The following is a 22372-nucleotide window of genomic DNA, read 5'->3' as shown; positions in this document are numbered from 1 at the left end:
TTTTTCAAAAAAACATACACATCTGTCATTTCTTTTTACCCATATCCATGTTTTTTTTCACAACATTTTAATCTTATTTAAGTGATAGAATGAACAAATCGAATACAGAATTTTACAGTTTGACAAAGGTGTTTTTATTGTATATCTCAAAAGTATATTGAATTGATTGAAAGATTAAGTTAAGTTTTGATTTATATTACAATGAACACCTCAAAAGGGACAGTAACGTAAACATGTTTACATACGAAACATAATAAATACACAACTCATATGCATGTCATTTTAACCTCATTTATAATTTTGAGCTTCACTGTTTTTCGTTTATAAATGTATTTACAAATATCATGTGGTATAGAATTAGGAATAGAAAGATTTTTGTGAAAATACATAGAGATATTATGATAGCATAATACGCCTATGTTAAACACATCTATCCCATCGAAGTTGAAATAAATGATACAACAGATACAGTTAAGACTTAAAAATACATATCTGGACTTACTTGATATTTTAGTCTTAGATACATGATTTTTTTAATTAGTTGTTATTGACTTTGAACTAGCTGTCAGTAACTTAGAGTACTGTCAGATCTGTACTTGGTGATTTTTCTGTTTGTTAGGGATGAGGGATGGATATATACCCTGCCACGTCCTGTCTGTATTTTTGTTTGATGTTTTTCTTTGTGTCGATCTGATGAGTTGAGCCTTTTTCAACTGATTTTTATAGTTTGTTCTTATGTTGTGCTGTTGCACTACTGTCCCAGATTAGAGGTAGGGTTCAGCGCTCACAAACATGTTTAACCCCGTCACATTCTTTGTGTGCCTGTCCCAAGTCAGGAGCTTGCAGTTCAGTGGTTGGCGTTGGTTCATGTCTATCATATTTGTTTTTCGTTAATTGTTTTGTTATAAATTAGGCCGTTAGTTTTCTTAATTGAATTGTTTCATATTTTTCATGTCGGGGCCTTTTATAAACGACTATTCGGTATGGGTTTTTCTCATTGTCGAAGGCCTTACTGTTGCCTATAATTGCTTAGATCCACTTCATTTGTACCTTGGTGGATAATTGTTTCATTGGCAATCATACTACATCTCCATATTTTTATATTACATGTAGGAATTGACAATAAGGGTTGGTTGAGAACAAAACTTTACGACAAACGAGATGATTTCAGCTACCCAATTGTGAACTTTTTATTTCTTTGTAGCAATATTACAGCAGCGCTTGCATTTGGAGTATATATCTCCCAGTTGATACAATATGACATTGTGACATACCGAATTAGACTTATCACCGGATTTGTACATAAATGAGTATCACGAAGGGTGTAACATGTTGAGCCGAATCTGCTTACCTTTCCGGAGCAAATGAGATCACCTCCCGTTTTTGTATGGTGGTAGTTATTCGTTTTTCCCATGGCATTGTCAGTTTGTTTTCGATATGCGAGTTTGAATGTCAATTTGATACCTTTTGCCTCTCTTTTTCAATGTTGACATGTTTGAGAGAGGATCTCAAGGAAGTGATGGAAGAAAAAGATTTTTCTTCTTAACATTTTCAAACTTTTTTTTTGCTGATATCGTCCTCGATTTTTTATATATTACTTGTCTATATGTTAATATGCATCTCTTATTGTGCTAAGTTTCGCATCTAGTCGATTTTTTGTGGCAAAATGTAGTAATGTATAAATGAATGATATTTAACACTACAGGTTTGGTGCTATTCAGCAACACTGAGGGCACTACTTATAATGTAAGAATGACTCTTATTGTATTTATTTTTAATATCCATTGGTAGGAACATACTGTACTCAGAGTAAATTTTCAGGTGAAAACACAGCCATTTTATCCAAAGGGTCAATACGAACCATAAGATAATATAGCATATACGTTAGTCACCTAATTGTTTAAATATTAACTTCGGTATCTGACGTATATCGCATACATATATTATTAGTTACATAGTGTGCTAGTGACCTAATACGGTATATATGGGGTCAGTAAATTCCATACGGGGTGAGAGCGAAGCTCGAATCCCCATATGGAATTTACTGACCCCATATATACCGTATTACGTCACTAGCACACTATGTAACGAATTTATCTTACCGACTATCTTAACGTGTGAAATTTAGACTAGTGACCTATCAAAATGAGCAAGTCTTCAATACCGTTAGCATTAAGAAACTACTTCCATTGATCCTACAAAAAAAGATGCCAACAATAACAACTTGTTATGTTTAAATGTGTTTTATGAATTTATTTCAATCTTCATCATCAATTTCTTCGTCTGTTGTAACCGTTAAGATTTTTTCTCAGTACCGTTTTGTTTTTATAAAGGGACGTAACACCACTACTAACCGTGTATGAAATAAGCCCCGCCTCCCTACTAACCTAATATGGAATATACACGGTCTCCACGCGGACGCTTTTAACCAATCATATTCCTAGAAATGTATAGGAGGTAAGATAATTGGTAATGTTTAGTTACCTTTTTATCGAGATGTATTCTGGCAAACGGGAGGCAATCCAATTTGAACAGTTGGACTGATACTTATGTAAAGTAAAAAGTAAATCGCTTGTGTATCTTTGTTTACTTATGGTTTATCATAAATAAACTCATCATGAATACCAACATTTTGTACGTCAAACGCGCGTTTCGTCTACAAACGACTCATCAGTTAAGCTGGAATAAAAAAATAAAAAATGACAAATAAAGTACGAAGCTGAAGAGTTATTACAAGGGGTGTTTAACAACATTGACTTCCCATGAGGGTCTTGCACGGTCGGAAAAAATACAGCGAAAGTAATCAACTCCTTGGGTAGAAAATTCTAAGCAATTTCGAAAAATTCAAAGTTTTGTAAACAATTGATTTATAGTTTAAATAAAGTACGATGTTAAACAGCTTTGAGGACCCAAAATTCTAAAGTTCTTGCAAAATACAGCTATGGTTATCTATTCCTGGGATAGAAAATCCTTAGTATATATTACTTCGATATATTGATAGCTAACCACTGTAGAATAACTTGTTTGCTTGACTTAAAGTCGTGTTTTCTTAAAATCTAACAATAGTGTCAGCCTTCATGTCAAGGATGAAATTGAATGGTTGCTATCTCGATAACTTCGAATTTAATGAACATTGTCGAAACTGAGATCTTGTTCCGGTTTTCCAGTTGTGTTCTATCTGTTTGATTTAACTTTGCAACCATTGCAGTTTTAGTCAGGTTAGAAATCTTCAACATAAATTTAAGACTTTAAAATCAACATAATTTTCCTCGGTTGATTGTTTGTAATACCGCAGTTTTTCGGCTCCTTATCCTTTGTTTTTGCATTTGATTTAAACAATTCAAATAAAGTTATGATGTTAGTGTTTCTGTCTGACACCATTGCGATAAGCTTGGCAAAATTATTAGGTGGAACCTAATTTCATCTTCAGAGTCAGACCTTTCTCAGGTTCTATATTTTTCAAGGCATTTATTACCCTTCAGTCAAGTATCCACATACATAGTAAAGTAACTACGTAATCCTTTCAATAGTATATCTAAGCATGGAAGTAACGTTAATATAATACTTCGATGATCTTAGGCCGTGATCACATTGAGCTAAACTCGGTGTGGTGTAAGTGTACTCGACACTTCAACTAAACTCTATTACGTTCCCATTGATAAAAATCAATGTTTACATGTAGTTTAAAACAGGGTTTCACTACATGCAGTCGAAAGTCAATGTAGACCTTGTTTGAATTAAGTGTACACTGAACTAGATATTGTGAACGTTGATTTTATTATGAATATTTAAGGAAGTTACATATATTGAATAAAAATAATTATAATAATATTATGAATTAAGTAATTTACCTATCTATATGACAAAAATTAAAAAAATGCTCAGTTAAAAACATTTAATTAAAAGCTGTGTGGACCATTTTGATTTTCGGGGCGGGGGTGGATTGTTTGCTGCTAGAATATTCGTTTTACACCGATTTTTAGTACAGTTTATTTTTTTTAGTGCGAAAATTATTTTCAGTTTTTGTACACAACTATTTCTTGCAAAGTTCTGCATTTTGTAAGACAAAATATTTATTTTCATTATGTCTTGGACAAATTATTTTTTACAGTAACTTCAAGTCCAGACTAGATCTATTCATTTCCAAAATCACCCCATGGTCACTTTGGTCTTCTTTCGATTGGCCGTAAAATTCTCGCTAAAGTGAGCCGTCCGTTTGGCTGTGCGGAATGTACAAGTACTCAGCCATGTCTGGTCAGAATGGGGACATTAAGCACGATGCCTCGTGTAGGGTGTGCGCCACGCTCTCTGCACGTTAAGAACCTTTGCAACTACTCTTTGAGGAGTCCGTAGGTGGCCTGTTGCAAGGCAAAATTTCTGCCCCTATTCAATATACTGTCATTTTCCAATGGCGCTGCAAATTGCCCCGATGTTCATCTCGGACGACCTCTATTACAGGACCTACTTATTTTATTTATTGTGAATTTGTTATCGTCCTGAAAAGGCCTGAATTATTTGTCACTGGACGTTAAGCAACCAACAATCAATCAATCAATCATTTTCAAAATCCCTTTTTCTCCCTATTATTACACTGTTTTAGCTTGCGTAATCGTGACATTACTAGTATTAGAACTTTCAAAGTTATATACGGTAACGACCATTCATCTTCGTGGGACAAGCCATTTTTTATTACATTAATAAAAGAACAACCAATTGTTTTTAATAACATACAGGAACAACTCCATGTTGAAACCCTCGCTCTTCTTCCCTCATGAAACAAATATGTTTTTTTCTTAAAAAAAATGTATTTAAACAATTTATCTACCCCCCCCTCCCCCTCCCCCTTTAATTCCTAAAATAAAATATTGAAAAGCTAAAAAAATATTTGAATTGGTCTGCGCCAAAAAAATGTTTACAGAGGAAATTTTAATTCAATTATATGTAATGTACATGTACATTACGTGTACATGTTGTTTACTGGTGTGAACAATTGTCATGTACAGGTAATTAAAACCGATGTACAGATGAGAACAAATTTAATGTTAAACCAGTGTTCAATACATGAAACTAATTGTAAACAGGTTTACAGTACGCGACGTTTGGTGTGAACACGGCCTAAGTTTGTTCATGTACATGTAAATATTAGTCCAATAACATATGACTTCACATTCTTATTAATTTTTTTACGTTTTTATACTGATATTTTCATTTTATTTTTTTAATGCGATGTGGCACATTGATAGAAAAAAATAGTAAAATAAGTAAAAAGAAAATATCAATAATAAATAGAAATAGAAAATAATGCCCCCGAGGTCATATGATATAGGACTAACGTAAATGTCTCTCGTTACTTTTGTCACAAGTTTTTGTTTGTCTTGTCGCTTTTGAGTCTAGTTTTTTAAATAAGTTTATATTATTTCATTTTGTTAACTTTATTTCATGTCATAACATGGAGATGATAGAAACCCGTAATGATTTGATTGATATGATTTTGTCAATTATTGAAAGATCTTATAAATAAATACAGTTTGTGCTTCGAATAAAAAAAAGAAAATGTACAATTACAATCAAGTATTTAAGAATATGGTATTTATGAAATTCGGGACAATCATAGGTACAAGATGAATGATAACTAAATCATCCTTCGCTTTACTGGATACAAAATAAAAGTATACTGCAAAGATGGTAATATTGCTTGGTCGGCTATATGCTCCTTCCTGAAACTTCAGTGAAACCTCGTTCCAGAATAGTAAACATATTCCTTCAATGATAAAAATCGCGGTTCAGAGATTGTGAAACAACCTATAATTGGGTTGGTGAATACCAAACGTGAATTCTGTTATTGATTGATGCTCGAAATGTCTAAATCCGAGCTAATTTAGTTTGGAGAAAACGTGTTGGTCTCTTTGTCGAATTTTGTTTTATTTTAATAGGGTGCTATCTCAATTACATATACCCAAAATCACTATCTATTCATAACAGTTTTAAAAATAGTTTACATTACTTTACATCTATTGAATATCTGTGTCTCAGTTTATTATGGATATGTCTTTTGTGATAGCCAAAACGTATTAAAGGAATTTTACCACTTGTAAAGTTTTAAAAGAATATTGCACTTGAAAGATTTTATCGATTTAAGTATTCATTGTTAGACATTGTTCTTTTTTATATTCAATTATAAAAGACAACAATGCAATTATCTAGATACAGCAACTTCTTTTATTTGAGATATAATATTATTGACAATGTCCATATGTTTTAATGAAGATTGAATTAGAAAGAGATACGAGTTTATAACATTTAAAACATTTCATGAAGAGTTTCATACCGCAAACAAAAAGTGTCCTTAATTTATGTTCTTTAATTGAATATATCGTTCAAAATTTCTGTTTTAATCGTTTAAAGTTTATATTTTTCAAATATTTTCAACCGATACAAACAAAGCCATACGAATTTAACAGTAAGCCCAGTGTTCTTGATCATCAAATCTGCACGGTTAAAATATAAATATTAATACAATTTGTATGTTTTCACATTTTTCTGCTGCTTTTTTCTGTTTTCGTTGTATTTATCGACACTTATCGCAGAAAGATGTGTCTGTGCATTGACTTTGTAGATCTATTTCTACATTTCATTTTAATACGGTTTTAACCAACAACAAAAAAGACTCGCAGAGTTTTTAATTATGTTGTTTCATCCGAATGTATTAATTGGCTTTTATGATAATGTCTTCGTGAATTGTAAAAAATTGACGGATATTTGTTGAACATAAAATTAGTCAGTAACACCTGGTAGTGGTAAATGTGTTTCGTAGGCTGGTGGGGGATGAGATGGATAACCATAGTTTCGTGGTGAATACGCTGGTGGAGCAGGAAGTCTGTAAGGTCGTCTGGTGTCTTCGTCTGTAATATAAAAAAATAACACTAATTTGTTAACGAAAACCGAAGCAAATAAAACGACTTCTTCATTTGAAGTTATTTACAACATGGAAACACTAACGAGTTTTTTTTTTACAGAGCTTTTAATACGGTTGTCAAATTGGTGTTTGATAATCGGATATAATGGTTTCTTCTGTATGTTTATTTTTCTTCACTTTTATTGTTGGGTTGCTTGCTGTTTGATTAACGTTTACTCATCTCTTTTCACTCATACTTTTAATAAAATATTTTTCACCATATAGCGGATGGAATAAAACGAAGCTTGTGAAGCCACTCAAAAAAAAAACTTGTACATGAAAATTCAAAACGGAAAGTCCCTTATCAAATTGCAAAATCAAAAGCTCAAATAAGCTTATGTGTTTCGTAGGCTGGTGGGGGGAGGGGAGGGGGGTAGAGATGGATAATTACACCAGAAACTCTACACAAAAATGTACGACAAAAATGATGATTTGTATTTCCCTATTGTTAATTTTCCTTTTTTGGACGGTGATGTTCCTTTGGCACCGTCTTACCGTCTTACGGTGTTTATATATAAGAACTCGTTCGCTATGCCAATGTCTGTAGTGACATATTACTTAAAACCTTTAGTAAATTCTTCCATAGATACAAAGATTTGGATTGCAAGTTTGGCTGTGTCTGCAGAAAACTTGTTTTGAACGGAATAGCACATCCTTAATTTTACGGTGATTTTGTTAACCGAGCCCGGAAATTTAGATCGACCCTGGTAAACTTATCAATACTTTAAGTAAACTTGTTCTAAAAGGTTACCATTTTAACACTGAATATTGTTTTATTGGTAGAAATGTTGATTTTGTTATCAGTAAACTAAAACCATACTAAATATTATTGTTATACACATATGTACTTTAAAGGTACTACAATCTGGCGATACCTATATTTTGGAATTGCACAAGGTCCTCTTTTTCTCTGATTGTTAATGACGTCTTTACACTAACTAAATCCATTGGATGTTGGATGAGTATTGATTTAAACTTTAGTCTGAGACACATGATTTTTTTCATTAGTTGTTATTGGCTTTGAACTAGATGTCAGTAACTGCGAGTACTCTCAGATCTGTACTTAGTGTCTTTTTTGTTGCTAGGAATGAGGGATGGATAAATACTGTGCCACGTCCGGTCGTCTGTGCTTTTGTTTGATGTTTTTCTGCTTTGTATAAATCTGATGAGTTAAGTCTTTTTCAACTGATTTTTATAATGTGTTCTTATGTTGTGCAGTCACACCACTGCCCCAGGTAAGGGGAGGATTGAGCGCTCACAAACATGTTTAACCCCGCCACATTCTTTATGTTCCTGTCCCAAGTCAGGAGCCTGACGTTCAGTGGTTGTCGTTGGTTCATATCTGTCATATTTGTTTTTCGTAAATTGTTTTGTTATAAATACGGCCGTTAGTTTTCTCAACTGAATTGTTTCATGTCGGGGCCTTTTATAGCCGACTATACGGTATGGGTTTTTCTCATTGTTAAAGGCCGTACGGTTGCCTATAATTGCCTATAATTGCCTACATCTACTTCATTTGAACTTGGTGGATAGTTGTCTCATTGGCAATCATACCATATCTCCTTATGTTAATAAATATGATAATGTTAGAATTCATTTGTATTATGTTTTATTTATATAAAAAAGGGCATTTGTTGCGTTTAGGGGTAAGACAAAAGCCTGGCTAGCTCGGATTCAGATTAATGTCTCTGGATAGGTTACATGTCGATACATTATTTTTTCGATGCATAATCAATATTTCTGATAGATTGACTCATATAAAGCAATTCTTTAAAATGTAAAACTTCAAATTTACGTTATTATGATAAAGCAAAGAATTGAATAAAAGCCTTTGCATCAAATAAGTTCTAAAAATTTTCCAATTTTCTTTCCAAAATCATGTTCCACTTCTTGTAAGATTATCATTGCATACAATGTCAGTAAGTGTGATGCTTGCAATTTGAATATATAGCAAGAAAACGACAACGATGACATTTTACCTTATTTTCTTCTCTTAAAGTATTTCATAAAAGCTTTTTCGTCAAGTTATTATTGAAAACATTATGACGATCTAGATATACATTTTTTGTAGCGATTCTAAAAATACGTACATGATGGTGGACCACGTGCTCGTATATTTCGGACAGGTGTCTTTTTACACTTCAAACATACACATCGTACAATTAAAATAACAATCACCATTAGAACCATTCCACCTGCTATGGAGGCAATAATTATGGTAACCCTGAAAAATAAAATATCTCTTGAACAGCATTCGTTGGTATTTAGAGGTGAGTGCCTTTTAACACTTATTTCTAAAAATGCATTACCACTTTACCTTGTATAGATACAATTGCAGTGGCATACCTAAAACTACACTAAATGTTATAAATGGGATAAAGTCACATTAAAGAGACTGTTGTCCTTTTCTTTTTTAGCCATGGCGTTGTCAGTTTATTTCCGACTTATGAGTTTGAATGTCCCTTTGGTATCTTTCGCCCCTCTTATAAAGAGAAACGTTATCATTTATATTAACATAGCATTTGTGTGTTGATGCGACGTTTACACAAACATTAAACAGTCAATCAATCAACATGAATAGTTTAGACGAAACAACGGTGTTTTTCTAACACAATTGATAAAAAACGAATTTAACTTAATGCACCACATGTGCATTTCTGAATTTAACTTGTCAACAGTAGCTTCAGGGAATATATTTTTAACTATCCGAGGGAAACGGTTTTTTGATAAATTGTGATCAACAAAGAATTGAACAAGAAAAAAGGAGAGATAATAACAGAAACTAACTTTTTTAATCTTAAAACCTTACTAATATGTTTCAATATCTACAAAATTATCTATTAACATAACACATGTCACTCTTGCTTAATAGAACAACATTTTTTGCATAGCCTTATTAATCATATTTATTTTGTTATTAAAATGTTAGTTTTCAATGTTTTTTCAGTGTAAATCTAATGAAGAAATAAAACACCCTTTGAAAGACTATCCTTCTTCAACATATTCATATGCTTATATCTGTATATTTATTTTGCACGTCACGTAAATAAATTTATCATTGATACAGATTAACGGAAATGAAAGCAACTATAATTCTGTTTCCAAATGAAACGCTTATAATAAAAAAAAAAAAAACGGTTCTTTTTTTATTTTTAAAAGAAACAATTGGAAACGATATTAATGTATATTTTGGTTAAGAACTATATACTACGTGCTATACTTCAGAATTGTACAGTACAACAAAAGATACAACTATTTCAATCTTTAAAAACGGAATACAACCTTTTTATTTGCCTTAGGGAGCTACCATTTGATTTTTATGGGGGGGGGGGGGATTTCACTCTATTCGGTCCTGCCTTTTTTTTTTTTAGTTTATCCTGACTTTTGTTTTACATAAATTGTCATCCTGCCTTTTTTTTTTTTTGCAAATAATCTCATCCTGCCTTTTTTTTACTCAAAACTCCTGTCCTGCCTATTTTTTTCAAATTTCATCCTAGCCCCCCCCCCCCCATAAAAATCAAATGGTACCTCCCTTATATTTTGCAATTTAGTAAAACTGACTACCTTTTTCAAACGATTATGAATATATATAAAATCATGGAAAGGTAGATTTTTACAGTGAAATGAAACAAAAAAAACAAATTTATTTCTTATAAAGCTCGAACTTATGTTAGACGGTAATTAACAAACAAACTCTTGACTGTATAATCACGAAGGTATCTAAATAAAATGATTAAAGTAGTTATTGTCATTGGCATTTCCTTCTTTAAACATGTATAACCTCGTTTGACAAATTGACAAATTTACAAATTCAAATAATCTATGTTACGGAATACAATCACCCTTTAAATTATCAGATAATAACTAGAAAAATGATCGTGACGTATCTTGCAGGCATTATGCCAGAATGCAATTATTGCACCTTGAATGCATGGTTTTGCAAGTTAAATGTATTTTCCGAGTCTGTTAAGTACAATCTTTGTCAGTTATATATCTTAAAACAAATGATAATCATTTATGTTGTTTAAATTCATTATATCATACTGAATACCAGGTTAACCAGTTCCCCAGACGGCCTTTTGTCCAAAGGGCAAATGTGAAAATTAACCGTCTTCCTGTTGCCCGTTGCATTCAAATATGTTCGACTCAATCAACATGGCTAATATGAAACCGTACATTCCATACCTGAAGATGTCATTCAAAGGATATATGCTATAAAATTTATGTCTGATACCATCGTCGCCAGACAATAACAAGCATATGACTGCTTTTGCAAAAATAGGGCATAGGGGTAAGATCAATTTAGCAAATATGTAAAAATCTGTAAAGCGCCTATTGCAATCAAACCTTGAATAAATTCTTTATTTGAGATATAGTAAAAAGAGGGAGAAGATATCCGGGACGGAGATAAAATAAAACTATATAGACAACATGACAAAAAAAGAGAAAAAATGACGAAAACATAAAAAAAAATCAGTCCAACCTCCATGATTTATCCATAGTGCCCAGCGTTGGTGAAAAAATCAGCAAAATCATGTGAAATGACGATCGATTGGTTTTGGCTATTCTTTTTAAGTGATACAGTTCTTCAAATCAATATACATGAAAAAGATAGGCGAAAGATACCAAAGGGACATTCAAACCAAATCGAAAAAAAACTGACAACGCTTGTTGCTACATAGAAATGGAAAGTTCACAATTTTATTTTCAACCGACCCTCCTTCTCAATTTCTAGATGTAAATCAAGATATGAGGCAAACTTAACAGATCTGTAGTATTCTTTATCTCGATTCGATGGGATTGATTCGTTCAACATAGTCACTAAATTTTGAATTATTTACTGAGATAACATTATGTATATAGCAAAAGGAGAAGTTAAATGATACTGCTAACTTTTTTTCTTTCTTCCTAAGAAGTTCCTGCATGAAGTCAGCCTCATATGAATAAAGAACAGGTCCTTGCTTTCATTTTTTTAGCGTTCCTGGTAAAAGTATATCTCGACAAGTGCTTCGGACGAACAAAATTTATGTACTATTATTTAATTATATAATGGAATACTTGTGTTGTTGGGTTGAATTTCGTGTTGTTTTTTTTTTTTTTTTTTCATTTATACGTGAATATTGAAACTTTTATTTGAATGTTTACATAATTTAACAAATGTTTTTACGTCAGAACTGATTATTAGATATGACCGTTTCCTGTTAATTTTGCGCACAAATATCATTGGGCATCGTGTTACTTCCTTAGGAAAATCAGTATTTTCTCACACATTTATGAGATAATTACAAAACCTGTTTTACAAGTACTAAAAGTCAACGGAATTTTTTACGGGCAAACAAATTTTAGAATAGAGAATGGAAACGGGGAATGTGTCAAAGATACAACAGCCCGACCAAAGAGCAGAAAAAACAACCCAAGGCCACCAATGGGTCTTCAAGGCTGCGAGAAAATCCCGCACCGGGAGGAGGGCTTTAGCTTGCACCTAAACAATAATGTATACAAGTTCAGCGAATCGTTGGAATATCCATTGACAATGGATGGCAGTTGAGAATAAGCGACAAGACAACACAGCAGCGACAAAATGGGTGCATTGATTTTCAGGTTTAAGACTTAAAGTGGACTAAAAGTTACTCACAATCTCTATGTTAAAAGTCTTAATTAAATTCCAGAAATTTAATTTACCAGTTATATATGAAAATTTAAGTCATTCTTCTTTCTATTTCAAACGTAAGCTATAGGTATTTCAAGTCTCTCTAAAGAAAAATATATATTTTATCGTTGCTTTGTCGGTAAAAGAGTAGGTAAACGAAGGGTTAAACAAACTTGTGAAATATTTTTTTTTTGTGTTGACATTTTTTAAAGGATCTGAAGTGAACTTTTGTTCATTAATATGATGCTTGTGAATAATTTTAGTCATTTTTGATAATACTGTAATTTCGTTTTTTTTTAAACTACAATCGAATCCAGTAATATCGTTTGTCCGGTTAGTCTGTACATTTAGTTGACATTATATCAATTGAATGGACCAATCGGCCGGCCAACATTGTATAATTTGTACTACGGTTAATTCTGTATTTCGTCGGACTTATATTTACCATCAATTTATATATTAGAATGAGGATTACGATAAGAACGATAAGAAAAATATCAAAAAATCTAAATTATGTATATTTTTATTTATGCAGAATAAAACATTTCTTATCCCTTGATATCTTGAATCTCCAAGAGTTTTCTGAGGTACACAATTTAGTCATCTCTGGTCTTTTCCCATCCGACTGTAAAATCAATGCCTAAAAAGGGCATTCGTTTTGGCTGTGTGAGATACGCAGCTACTTCCGTTTTAACATGTTTAAATTGAGACGTTATATCTTTTGCTCTGTGTAGGAAGTGTTGCACGCTCTCTGCATATTATACAGTAGATACCTTTCAACAACACTTTTGGCGTTTGTATGAGACCTGCTGCAAGGCATAATTTCTGCGCTTATCCAGCACATCTTTTCCAGTGGCAGCGTAAATTTTCAGTTTTTCCTTCCGGTTAACCAACTTTACAGCTCATACCTATTATATTTATTGTTAACTTGCTCTAAATGTAAATGAGATATTTGCCACTGGACTTCAAGCAAAGGCAACAAATCAGTAAATCGATATCTTTAAACGAGTTTTAAACCACAAATGTTTGAAGAAATTGTACATGTGATTATAATTAAATCAGCCCCAACAAAATAACAACCCGTAATCATTTCATTAGATATTGCCTAATGGTGCGTTTGAACTGAAATGGAAAGGTAGATATATTTGTAAATTTTCTTGATTGTAACTGGTCTTCTTCTGTAAAAACATGGGTAAGGTGTACAATTTAATATGTGAATGCACTGGACAATTTGAAAAGAAAATTCATTAAGCTTTAATCCAAATTGGCAGATTAAAACTGCGTGTCAAGCTTGGTCTTTATAGAGAACTACTATACAGCCACTTCGATGTCTCCTGTTTTGAAAGTTTAGTTACTTTTACTTATGTTAAATAAGGATTAAAACTGGGAAACCTGTTAGTTGTTTTTCTACTTTGATATGTGCACAAATAACTTACACGTAATCAACATCTTGTTGAGCCGCTGGAGAGGCTGCTTTTACACCTATACTACCTGAAATAATAGACTGTTGTTAACTAATATTCACGACAGAGTTTTCCTGTAAAATCAAGTATTAACATATATGTGTATATGTTGTGTACAAGTTGTCATGTTGTACAAATTATAATTTGTACAGATTTTTTGTACAAGTTATTAGTGTTTTATGAACCGCTTAACACAAATGGATGATGCAAGCGCACAGTCTTTTGTTTTGTATATTTCTGTCATATTTTCACAACTAATTGATACAGTCTAATACTGAGCATTGGTTCCATTATAAGAACTCAGAAGGACTTTTGATGGATATGATTTTGGTATAAGGAGAAAAATAAAATTAGAATTTAAACAATTCTGGTGTCCTTATTTCCAGTTTGAGGACAAGGAGAATAACACTAAATGTTAGATTGAAGTATATAAATTTGAATTAAAACATTAAACTGATACATTTTAGAAGATAAACCTGTATCACCTGGTGCAAGAAGGTATGTGTCAAAAAACTTATAACTTGTACAAAAACCCTGTACAAATTATAATTTGTACAAACTTACATCTTGTACACAACATATATACTTCAAGTCAGGAAGGAAACCATTCAATATGTTGTCAATGTCTCTGATTGGTTTTTATATTTGATGTAGGGTCTTCCAAATCAGGTCTTTTCTTTATTGTCACTTTATATAACTCGCTGGTGACGTATATGTGATGTATATGAATGCCAAAGATGTTTTGGCTTCTATTGTTGGCTTCTGTTTCGGCGTGCGATTATTTTCCTTTCTTTACTTTTAACCAAAAAACACCTGAGCTATTTCAAAAAGACTGCAACCCAATGCAATAATATCTACCCTCTACTTAGTGTTAAAACGTATGTACCAACCACGTTTGTTCCCACCCACATGATGATTTGTTTATCCTGTACTGTAATATTTCGATCAATTACAATGTTATATTTGTTATGGACAAAAGGAGATGTTGGAATAACGTTAATGAGACAGCAACCAAAAGTTTACCCAAAATAGAAAGTAAAGGGTAAAGGTCATCATGTCTTGCAATTGACGATGAACGAGCACCGGAATCCTATGGAAATTCTCCACTGGCATCGAATTTTCACAAAATTTGAAACGATTAAACTGACACTTGATATCAGTAAATCGGCAATAATATGAAGGACAATTACACTTTGTATTCAAACAATTAAACGCGGGAGTGTATATTTTCGATTTCGGGCTGTCACCAATATAAATATATTCATTTTGAAAATCCTCCTGCTCGTGCCATGTCCTCTCAATCAAATGGTCGTCCCCTAACCTCTCACTCAAAAATATACAGAAACAATCATAAAACTGCTGTATACATACCTAAATGAAATAGAAATAACCATCCGAAAAATACATATATCATATTAGTACATGTGCCAATTATAGTGAATCTTCCATATTGAATCACGACTTCTTTACAAATGTCATAGATTTAAAGTATCTATATATTCGTCCTGCTTTGATATTATCATTTTATATTTTGTGGATATGTATATTTTAATTATAGATTTAAATCTTTAAAAACAGTATTGTCGAAGAACAACTGTATATACGTTTGAACCATATAATGACATAGGTTGAAATAAGTATTTAAACTTTTGAGGCCACGAATTGGTTAACTTTGATGGTCCTTCTGATTAAGATATTTACCGAACACTATTAACAAATTGGTTCACTTATGGTACCATGATCTTATAAAAAGAACTTCATTAGATCTCATTGGGGCTTGTCTAGTTTGGTCTGGTTTCATCTTGATAGACATATAAATGTTTTTTTTTTTACATTTACGTTCGAAGTGAATAAACTACGCAATACCTTCCAGAGTTAAGTCCTTCGTGTCTACTAACGTCCAATCTAATTTTATTTTATTAAAAATTAGTTCACAGTTATGAGGCATACAAAAACTGTCAATATAATTAATGTAAAACATTACCTGATCAGTGATAATTTCCAACAATTAGCATTGAGAACCATTGCCTGAATTTTAGATATATAAATTTACAGCTGCAAGAACTTTCAGACAGAAGGAGATGTTTTGTAATCGGAAAATCCCAGAATCCAGAAAGACGACGTTCCGACATGCACATGCTAACATATACTTTTCCCACACTTTTCGGTGATATAAGTGTCTTTTTTGTGTGTTTTGATAAATTATACATTTTGTGTGTGTGTGTTGTTGTTTTTTGTGTGTGTTTTAATCCATTGACTATTTTCTTTTTCTTTTCTTTTCTATTCTTAGTCTTGATTACAGGACAACATATCCAACCTAGTTATTTCTTTTGCGTACCAGTACACATTATTTTCATGTGAGAATGTTCAAAAATATAAGAAGTCTATTCAGTGTATCTCGAGATAATGTTTGCATAGCGTTTATAATCAGAGAGAAAAGAAACCAAGGAGGCAATCGAAAATCATAAATTTAATAAAAGGGACAACACCATGACCATAAATAAAAACGACGAACAGACAAACAAACAAACATAAATAGCAGACATTACACAAAAAAGATTGTGCAACACGAATCCCAACAAAAACTGGAATGAACTCCGGTGTTACGGAATAGTAAGACATCGTGATGCAAAAGCTTCCTTGTAATCAGTTTAACCCTCAATCAAGGAAATCATGATAGAAAAAGCAAGTCCTATTTGTAATGAGTTTTCTCAACGGTCTTTGTCGTATATTTTACGCTCTTTCAGACGCCGACCGTATTCATCTGTTGATGGGAGCATGAGTTAATTTCTCGGTACATTTTGTTTTTATCAAAAACAAACTATCTGTTCAATGGTAGTTTGATTTTGAGGGCGGCTTGACAGATTTTGGATATTCTGGTTTACATTCAGTTGGAAATATAATTCTAGCCTCATCACACATGAAAATAAATACTATGGCCCAAAATATTTTTGCCTCGCTTCTCTCGCCAACTAACAAAGGTATACAATATCTATAGACTTCCTCCGAGTGCTCTTTTTGTTTGAAGTTGTATGTTTATCTGTAGCATAGAGAAACGATTAATTAGGGGGTCGACCATTTGATTCCCAGAGGCTAGAAATTTTGTGTGCCTTTTTGGATGGTCACAAAATAATATTCTAGCACTGATCTGAGTGAAGATAAATAATTTGGCCGCCTTTTTGTTTAAAAATATGTACAAATTTGCAAGCCCCCTTTTAGAATTAAATGGTCGTCCCAAGCATATAGGAGCAATACATTATGTTTTAAATCTATGTTGTTTTAATGTTTCAATGAGGAGGTGGTATGATAAGAACCCCTTATTGGCCCATGGATTGATAAAAAATTAAAAAAATATTCAATACTTTCAAAACTTATTAGTTCTACTTAAATGTATATAGTGACATGATCTGAACACTTCAGTTGAGAATAGTGAATCATGGCGTCGCTATATGAAACTGGGGTATTTTACCTCTATTTTCCATTTATTTCAAATTTTTTTTTTTTTTTTTTTGGTACAAAAAGTTATGAGCCAAGGCTTTCAGTTTTCAGAAAAATTCAAATGATACGATTTTTTGTTCTATGGTGATGTTCCTTTGGCCCCTAGTACGGTGTGTTTATTTTCCAACGCGCTCGCTAAGAAAGTGTTCTTAGTTTCAATGAACACAATCTATGTAGGTAAATGATTAAGTTAAGGATTTCCATTGGATATGTCCTGATTGATACTTAAGTCTGGGATAACATGATTTATTTATTTGTTGTCACTGTCATTCAACTAGCTTTTGATAGCTGCGAGCACTCTTAGATCGATACTTTTGTATTTTTGTCTTAATGTTAGTTGGTTATTGTTGAGTTTTTGTTTTTGTTTGGGGGGGGGGGGGGGGTTACTGTGAATCAAGCCATTTCTAAATGATTTTTGTTCCTATGTTATACTGTTGTTCCAGGTTAGGGGAGGGTTAAGCACTCACGCAACTTTTTAAGCCCGACAAATATTTTATGTGCCTGTCCCAAGTGAGGAGCCTGTTATTCATTGGTTTTCGTTGGTTGCTGTATGTTATATTTGTTTGTCGCTTATTATTTTGTTAAAAATCAGGCCGTTTTTTGTTTTGTTTGAATAGTTTCTCATTTTTTTATATCAGGGACATGAATAACTGACTATTCGGTATGGATTTTGCTCATTGCTGAAGGCTTTATGGTGACCTATATAATTGCTTAAACCTACGTTATTTGAACTCTGTTGGATAGTTGTCTCAATGTTAGTCATAACACATCTCCTTATTGTGTATTTATCCCAAAAGATATTGTGCCCTAATAAAACACTTTGTATCAAACATATCGAAGCAAAATTTAGCTTTGGGTAAGTCATTAGCTAATAACTAAATACTAATGTCAATTCAAATCCAAAATAAGGCTATTTTGGTAGTTTTTGCAGTTTTGTATGAAATACAACATGTTTGAAAATACTTAAAAAAAATACTGGTATATGAAAGACTAAGGTCCTGATTACATCTGAAGGATATTGTTTGATCGATTTATAATACTTTTTAATTTAGAATTTAATTGGCAACAAAAAAGTGGTCTGATCACAACTCCTCCTTTTGAAAGAAATTTCTTTTCTAAACACATTACTTTGTTCATGAAATTTAGATTCATACCAACCCTCAACTCCAAACTAAATAAGAAAGGTTAGTGACTTATGTGCATTTTGTTATTCTGTTGTTCGAGATAAAATACTCAAATACGAAAAGGGGGGGGGGCATTGTTTAAATTAACTATGCACATGTTTATATGTTTGATGGTTGACTCAAGTCAGGAAGCTCTCCAATAGTTATTTTTTGCTATATTTTTAATTTTAGGGAATTTTGTGTTGCTGTAGTCTCTGTAAAATTTATTCATAAATGTTGTAGAACAGGACCAATATTACATACAATACATGTACATTGTCGGAAAATATATGACTTGTTTGTACGAGCTTTAGAAACAGGACGAAAAGCGAGGCTCGCCGAGCATTGCTCCTGTTTCGTAGCGAGTATATTGTTTTTATCCTGCAAGTTACACGCGGCACTTGAAGCTTTAGTTGTTGAAATCCAAATCATTGTCTCTAATTTGTCAAAGATATCGACATAGTTTAAACGCGGACCGCGAAAAGGACCCTAAAATGAACTGTTACGTAAAACAAAATATCCACATTATCCCTTGCTGAACATGGAGGTGGGGAACAGGAGACTTTATTTGCACAAGTAAAAGAAAGTAAAAATTTATTTGTTTACCTGTTATTTGTACAATTGTTGGCTTATTGCAGGATAACTAGTTATCAAAGGTACCAGGCTTATAATTTAATACGCCAGACGCGCGTTTTAAGACTCATCAGTGACGCTCAGATCAAAATAGTTAGAAAGCCAAACAAGTACAAAGTTGAAGAGCATTTTTGACCCAAAATTCCAAAAAAGTTGTGCCAAATACGGCTAAGGTTATCTATGCCTGGGATAAGAAAAACCTTAGTATTTCGAATAATTCATACTTTTGCAAACAGTAAATTTGTAAAAATGACCATATAATTGATATTCCTGTCAACACCGAAGTGCTAACTACTGGGCTGGTGATACCCTCGTGGACGAAACGTCCACCAGCAGTGGAGTCTACCCAGTGTTGTAAATAGGTATCAAAGTTACCAGGCTTATAATTTAATACGCCATACGCGCGTTTCGTCTACATAAGACTCTTCAGTGACGCTCAGATCAAAATAGTTAGAAAGCCAAACAAGTACAAAATTGAAGAGCATTTATGACCCAAAGTTCCAAAAAGTTGTGCCAAATACGGCTAAGGTTATCTATGCCTGGGATAAGAAAATCCTTAGTATTTCGAATAATTCATACTTTTGCAAACAGTGAATTCATAAAAATGACCATATAATTGATATTCATGTCAACACCGAAGTGCTAAATGTAATTATATGCACGATTACAATTATTTGAATTAGAAAAAAAATGGCAGCTATCTGTCTCACGCTAAATAAGATTGTGACCAGGTTTGATCCAGATCAAAACGGAGAATCCATATAAAAGTAATAGAAAAATTCATGGCTTAAAATGAAATATATATCGAAAAGGATGTGCAAGTTATTCTCGCAAAAAGCTTTTAAAGGCAAAACAACGTATACAAGAGTGTATGAACGGTGTTAATTGTCTGCAAAGTTTCACCCTTCCAGATAAAACCTGCCTGGAAATAAGCCGTATGGCTTTCAGGGGCAATCTTGATTAGGTTTCAACAATTGTTTTAAGATTTTATGATTTAAGTATGTTTACATGTCTGCTATTGTTTTATACTACTTTTGTAATGTTTTATGTTGATATTTGATCAAATAAATCTGCCTGATTTTTGTAAGTACAAAATTTAATGTAAATTGATTAGGTTTGTTTGCATTTTTTGTATTAGAATAAATTATATTCTTATCTCAAATATTTATTGTTGTATTTTTTTCTCCATCGAAGAAGATTAGGTTTTGGGAGTTGATGTGTCAAAATCTTTTTCTTCTTGGGACTACGGGGTCAAATGTTTAAAGAGCTACTAAGAAATCCGACGGAGATACGATTTTGTGACCAAAAACAATTAAAACAATCTGTTTTGGAATTGCCCGAATGTATTCATAACTCTTGTTGTTGTTGTTCAATTCATCGTATTTTTAAAGGTGGGGTGGTGCAATGAGAACTTGGATTTTGCCGTATTTACAAATGTGTCTGTAACAGCATCTTCTCTTTACAGTAAAACTATTTTACTGGGGAAAAACAGGTTACTAAAATGAGTATGATTGTGTTGCTGTCTCCTTGACGCTTTGAATAAAATAAAGCTCGTTGTTCGTTCATGCATATCTTTTTACATGTTTTAATTTTTTTGTATGCACTTTCATACCCTGTGGTAATTTTTCTGACCATTGTTTCTTGCCATAACCTCAAGAAAAGGTACGAACCTCAAGAAGAAATACGGTTTATTCATACATAATTCTATGAGCACTTGTTTTTGTAATTCTCCTCGTTTTTATTAGCAAACATGTTACTAAGGGTTAGTTGCGCTATTCTTATTACTCCGTTTTCCGTCGACGCCTGTCGTCCATCAACTTGTACATAGACCTACTCCACTGAAACTACTTGGCCAATGTGGACCAAACATTGCAGCCATCATCATTGGCGTATCTAGTTTAAACATTTTTCCCGATAACCCCGCCTGCCAACTAACATGATGGTTTAAATAGAACATAGGGATAAAATTCTAGTTTTGTCAATATACTTGAAAACGAACATATATAGATAAATTCTGACCGGTGAAAATGTTCAAAATGTTGACATTAATCTACTGTCTATTCACATTAAGACTGTTAGAATTAAACTCATCATAGATCAAGATTGAAATTTTGTACACCAGAAGCGTGTTTCGTCTACAGTGACGCTCGAATAAAAAAGGTAAAAAGGCCAAATAAAGTACGAAGTTGAAGAGCATAAGACTTCTTATAAGTGTTAGTGGCCTTACATGACGACTTTTACATATTTTTTTTGGCGTTTTTTGCCTATTCTCATGAAAACTATAATAGATATAAATCCTATGGACATGTATTTTTGTTGTAATATTTTTTCCTAAACTAATTTTAATTTATGTATTAATAAATTCAATCAATAATGTGTTGCATATCAATAACAGAAAGATGATTTCATTGATTGATTATTGGGTGGAAAGATGATTTGAGTTTGTCTTAAATAAAGATGAGATGACCTGGTTCAGGTTGATAAAAATTTGAGAAAAAAGAACTTGTAAATTGCATTTCGAAACAGCCTTGTACTGAACAAAACGATACTACAGAAATACTTGCTTCATACAGACAGCTTTTCTATGGAAAATAATGGGTAGAAACAGCCTAATTGCATTTATGTAACTTTCTTTAAAAATGAATAAAGCGAGGTGTAGGGTCAACGTCACTGAAAGAGAAACCCTTCAACAATTAAATACCAAAAGACTGCTAGAGTTGAGCATAAAGTAGTTTAACCCCGCCAAATGAGGAACCTTGCAAAAGTATCTTAATGTGTTTACCTATTTGGAGAATTGTTTGTTCATAGCAGATCTCTGATCGTCTTTATGAAATTCATTCACAATTTTTATATAATGTCCGGACGATTTAGAGCTTGACATATTGTATTGAGACATGTCTAGTGTCTAGTGACTATGCAGCCCTTCAACTATATTTTGTTATTCTTGTTTTGGGACTGCTGTCTCATTGACGTTTACTCTAAAGCCCCTTCATTGATTATCGTAATTTAT

General features: G+C 32.6%; 1 protein-coding gene across 1 annotated transcript; it reads right to left on the bottom strand.

The window, feature by feature from the left end:
* Positions 1–6617: 6617 nt before the first annotated feature.
* Positions 6618–15620, bottom strand: LOC127701106 (T-cell surface antigen CD2-like). Its single transcript, XM_052204914.1, has 4 exons — positions 15440–15620; positions 14042–14096; positions 9046–9179; positions 6618–6902 (listed from the first exon to the last, which is right to left on the bottom strand). Exons 1-4 carry the CDS (start codon positions 15480–15482, stop codon positions 6775–6777), a joined length of 360 nt encoding a protein of 119 aa, XP_052060874.1. The 5' UTR covers positions 15483–15620; the 3' UTR covers positions 6618–6774.
* Between the last annotated feature and the right edge of the window lie 6752 nt (positions 15621–22372).

This window comes from Mytilus californianus, unplaced genomic scaffold (genome assembly GCF_021869535.1).
Source record: "Mytilus californianus isolate M0D057914Y unplaced genomic scaffold, xbMytCali1.0.p SCAF_5, whole genome shotgun sequence".
Taxonomy (NCBI): Eukaryota; Metazoa; Mollusca; class Bivalvia; order Mytilida; family Mytilidae; genus Mytilus; species Mytilus californianus.
This window is presented reverse-complemented; position numbering and strand designations above follow the sequence as displayed.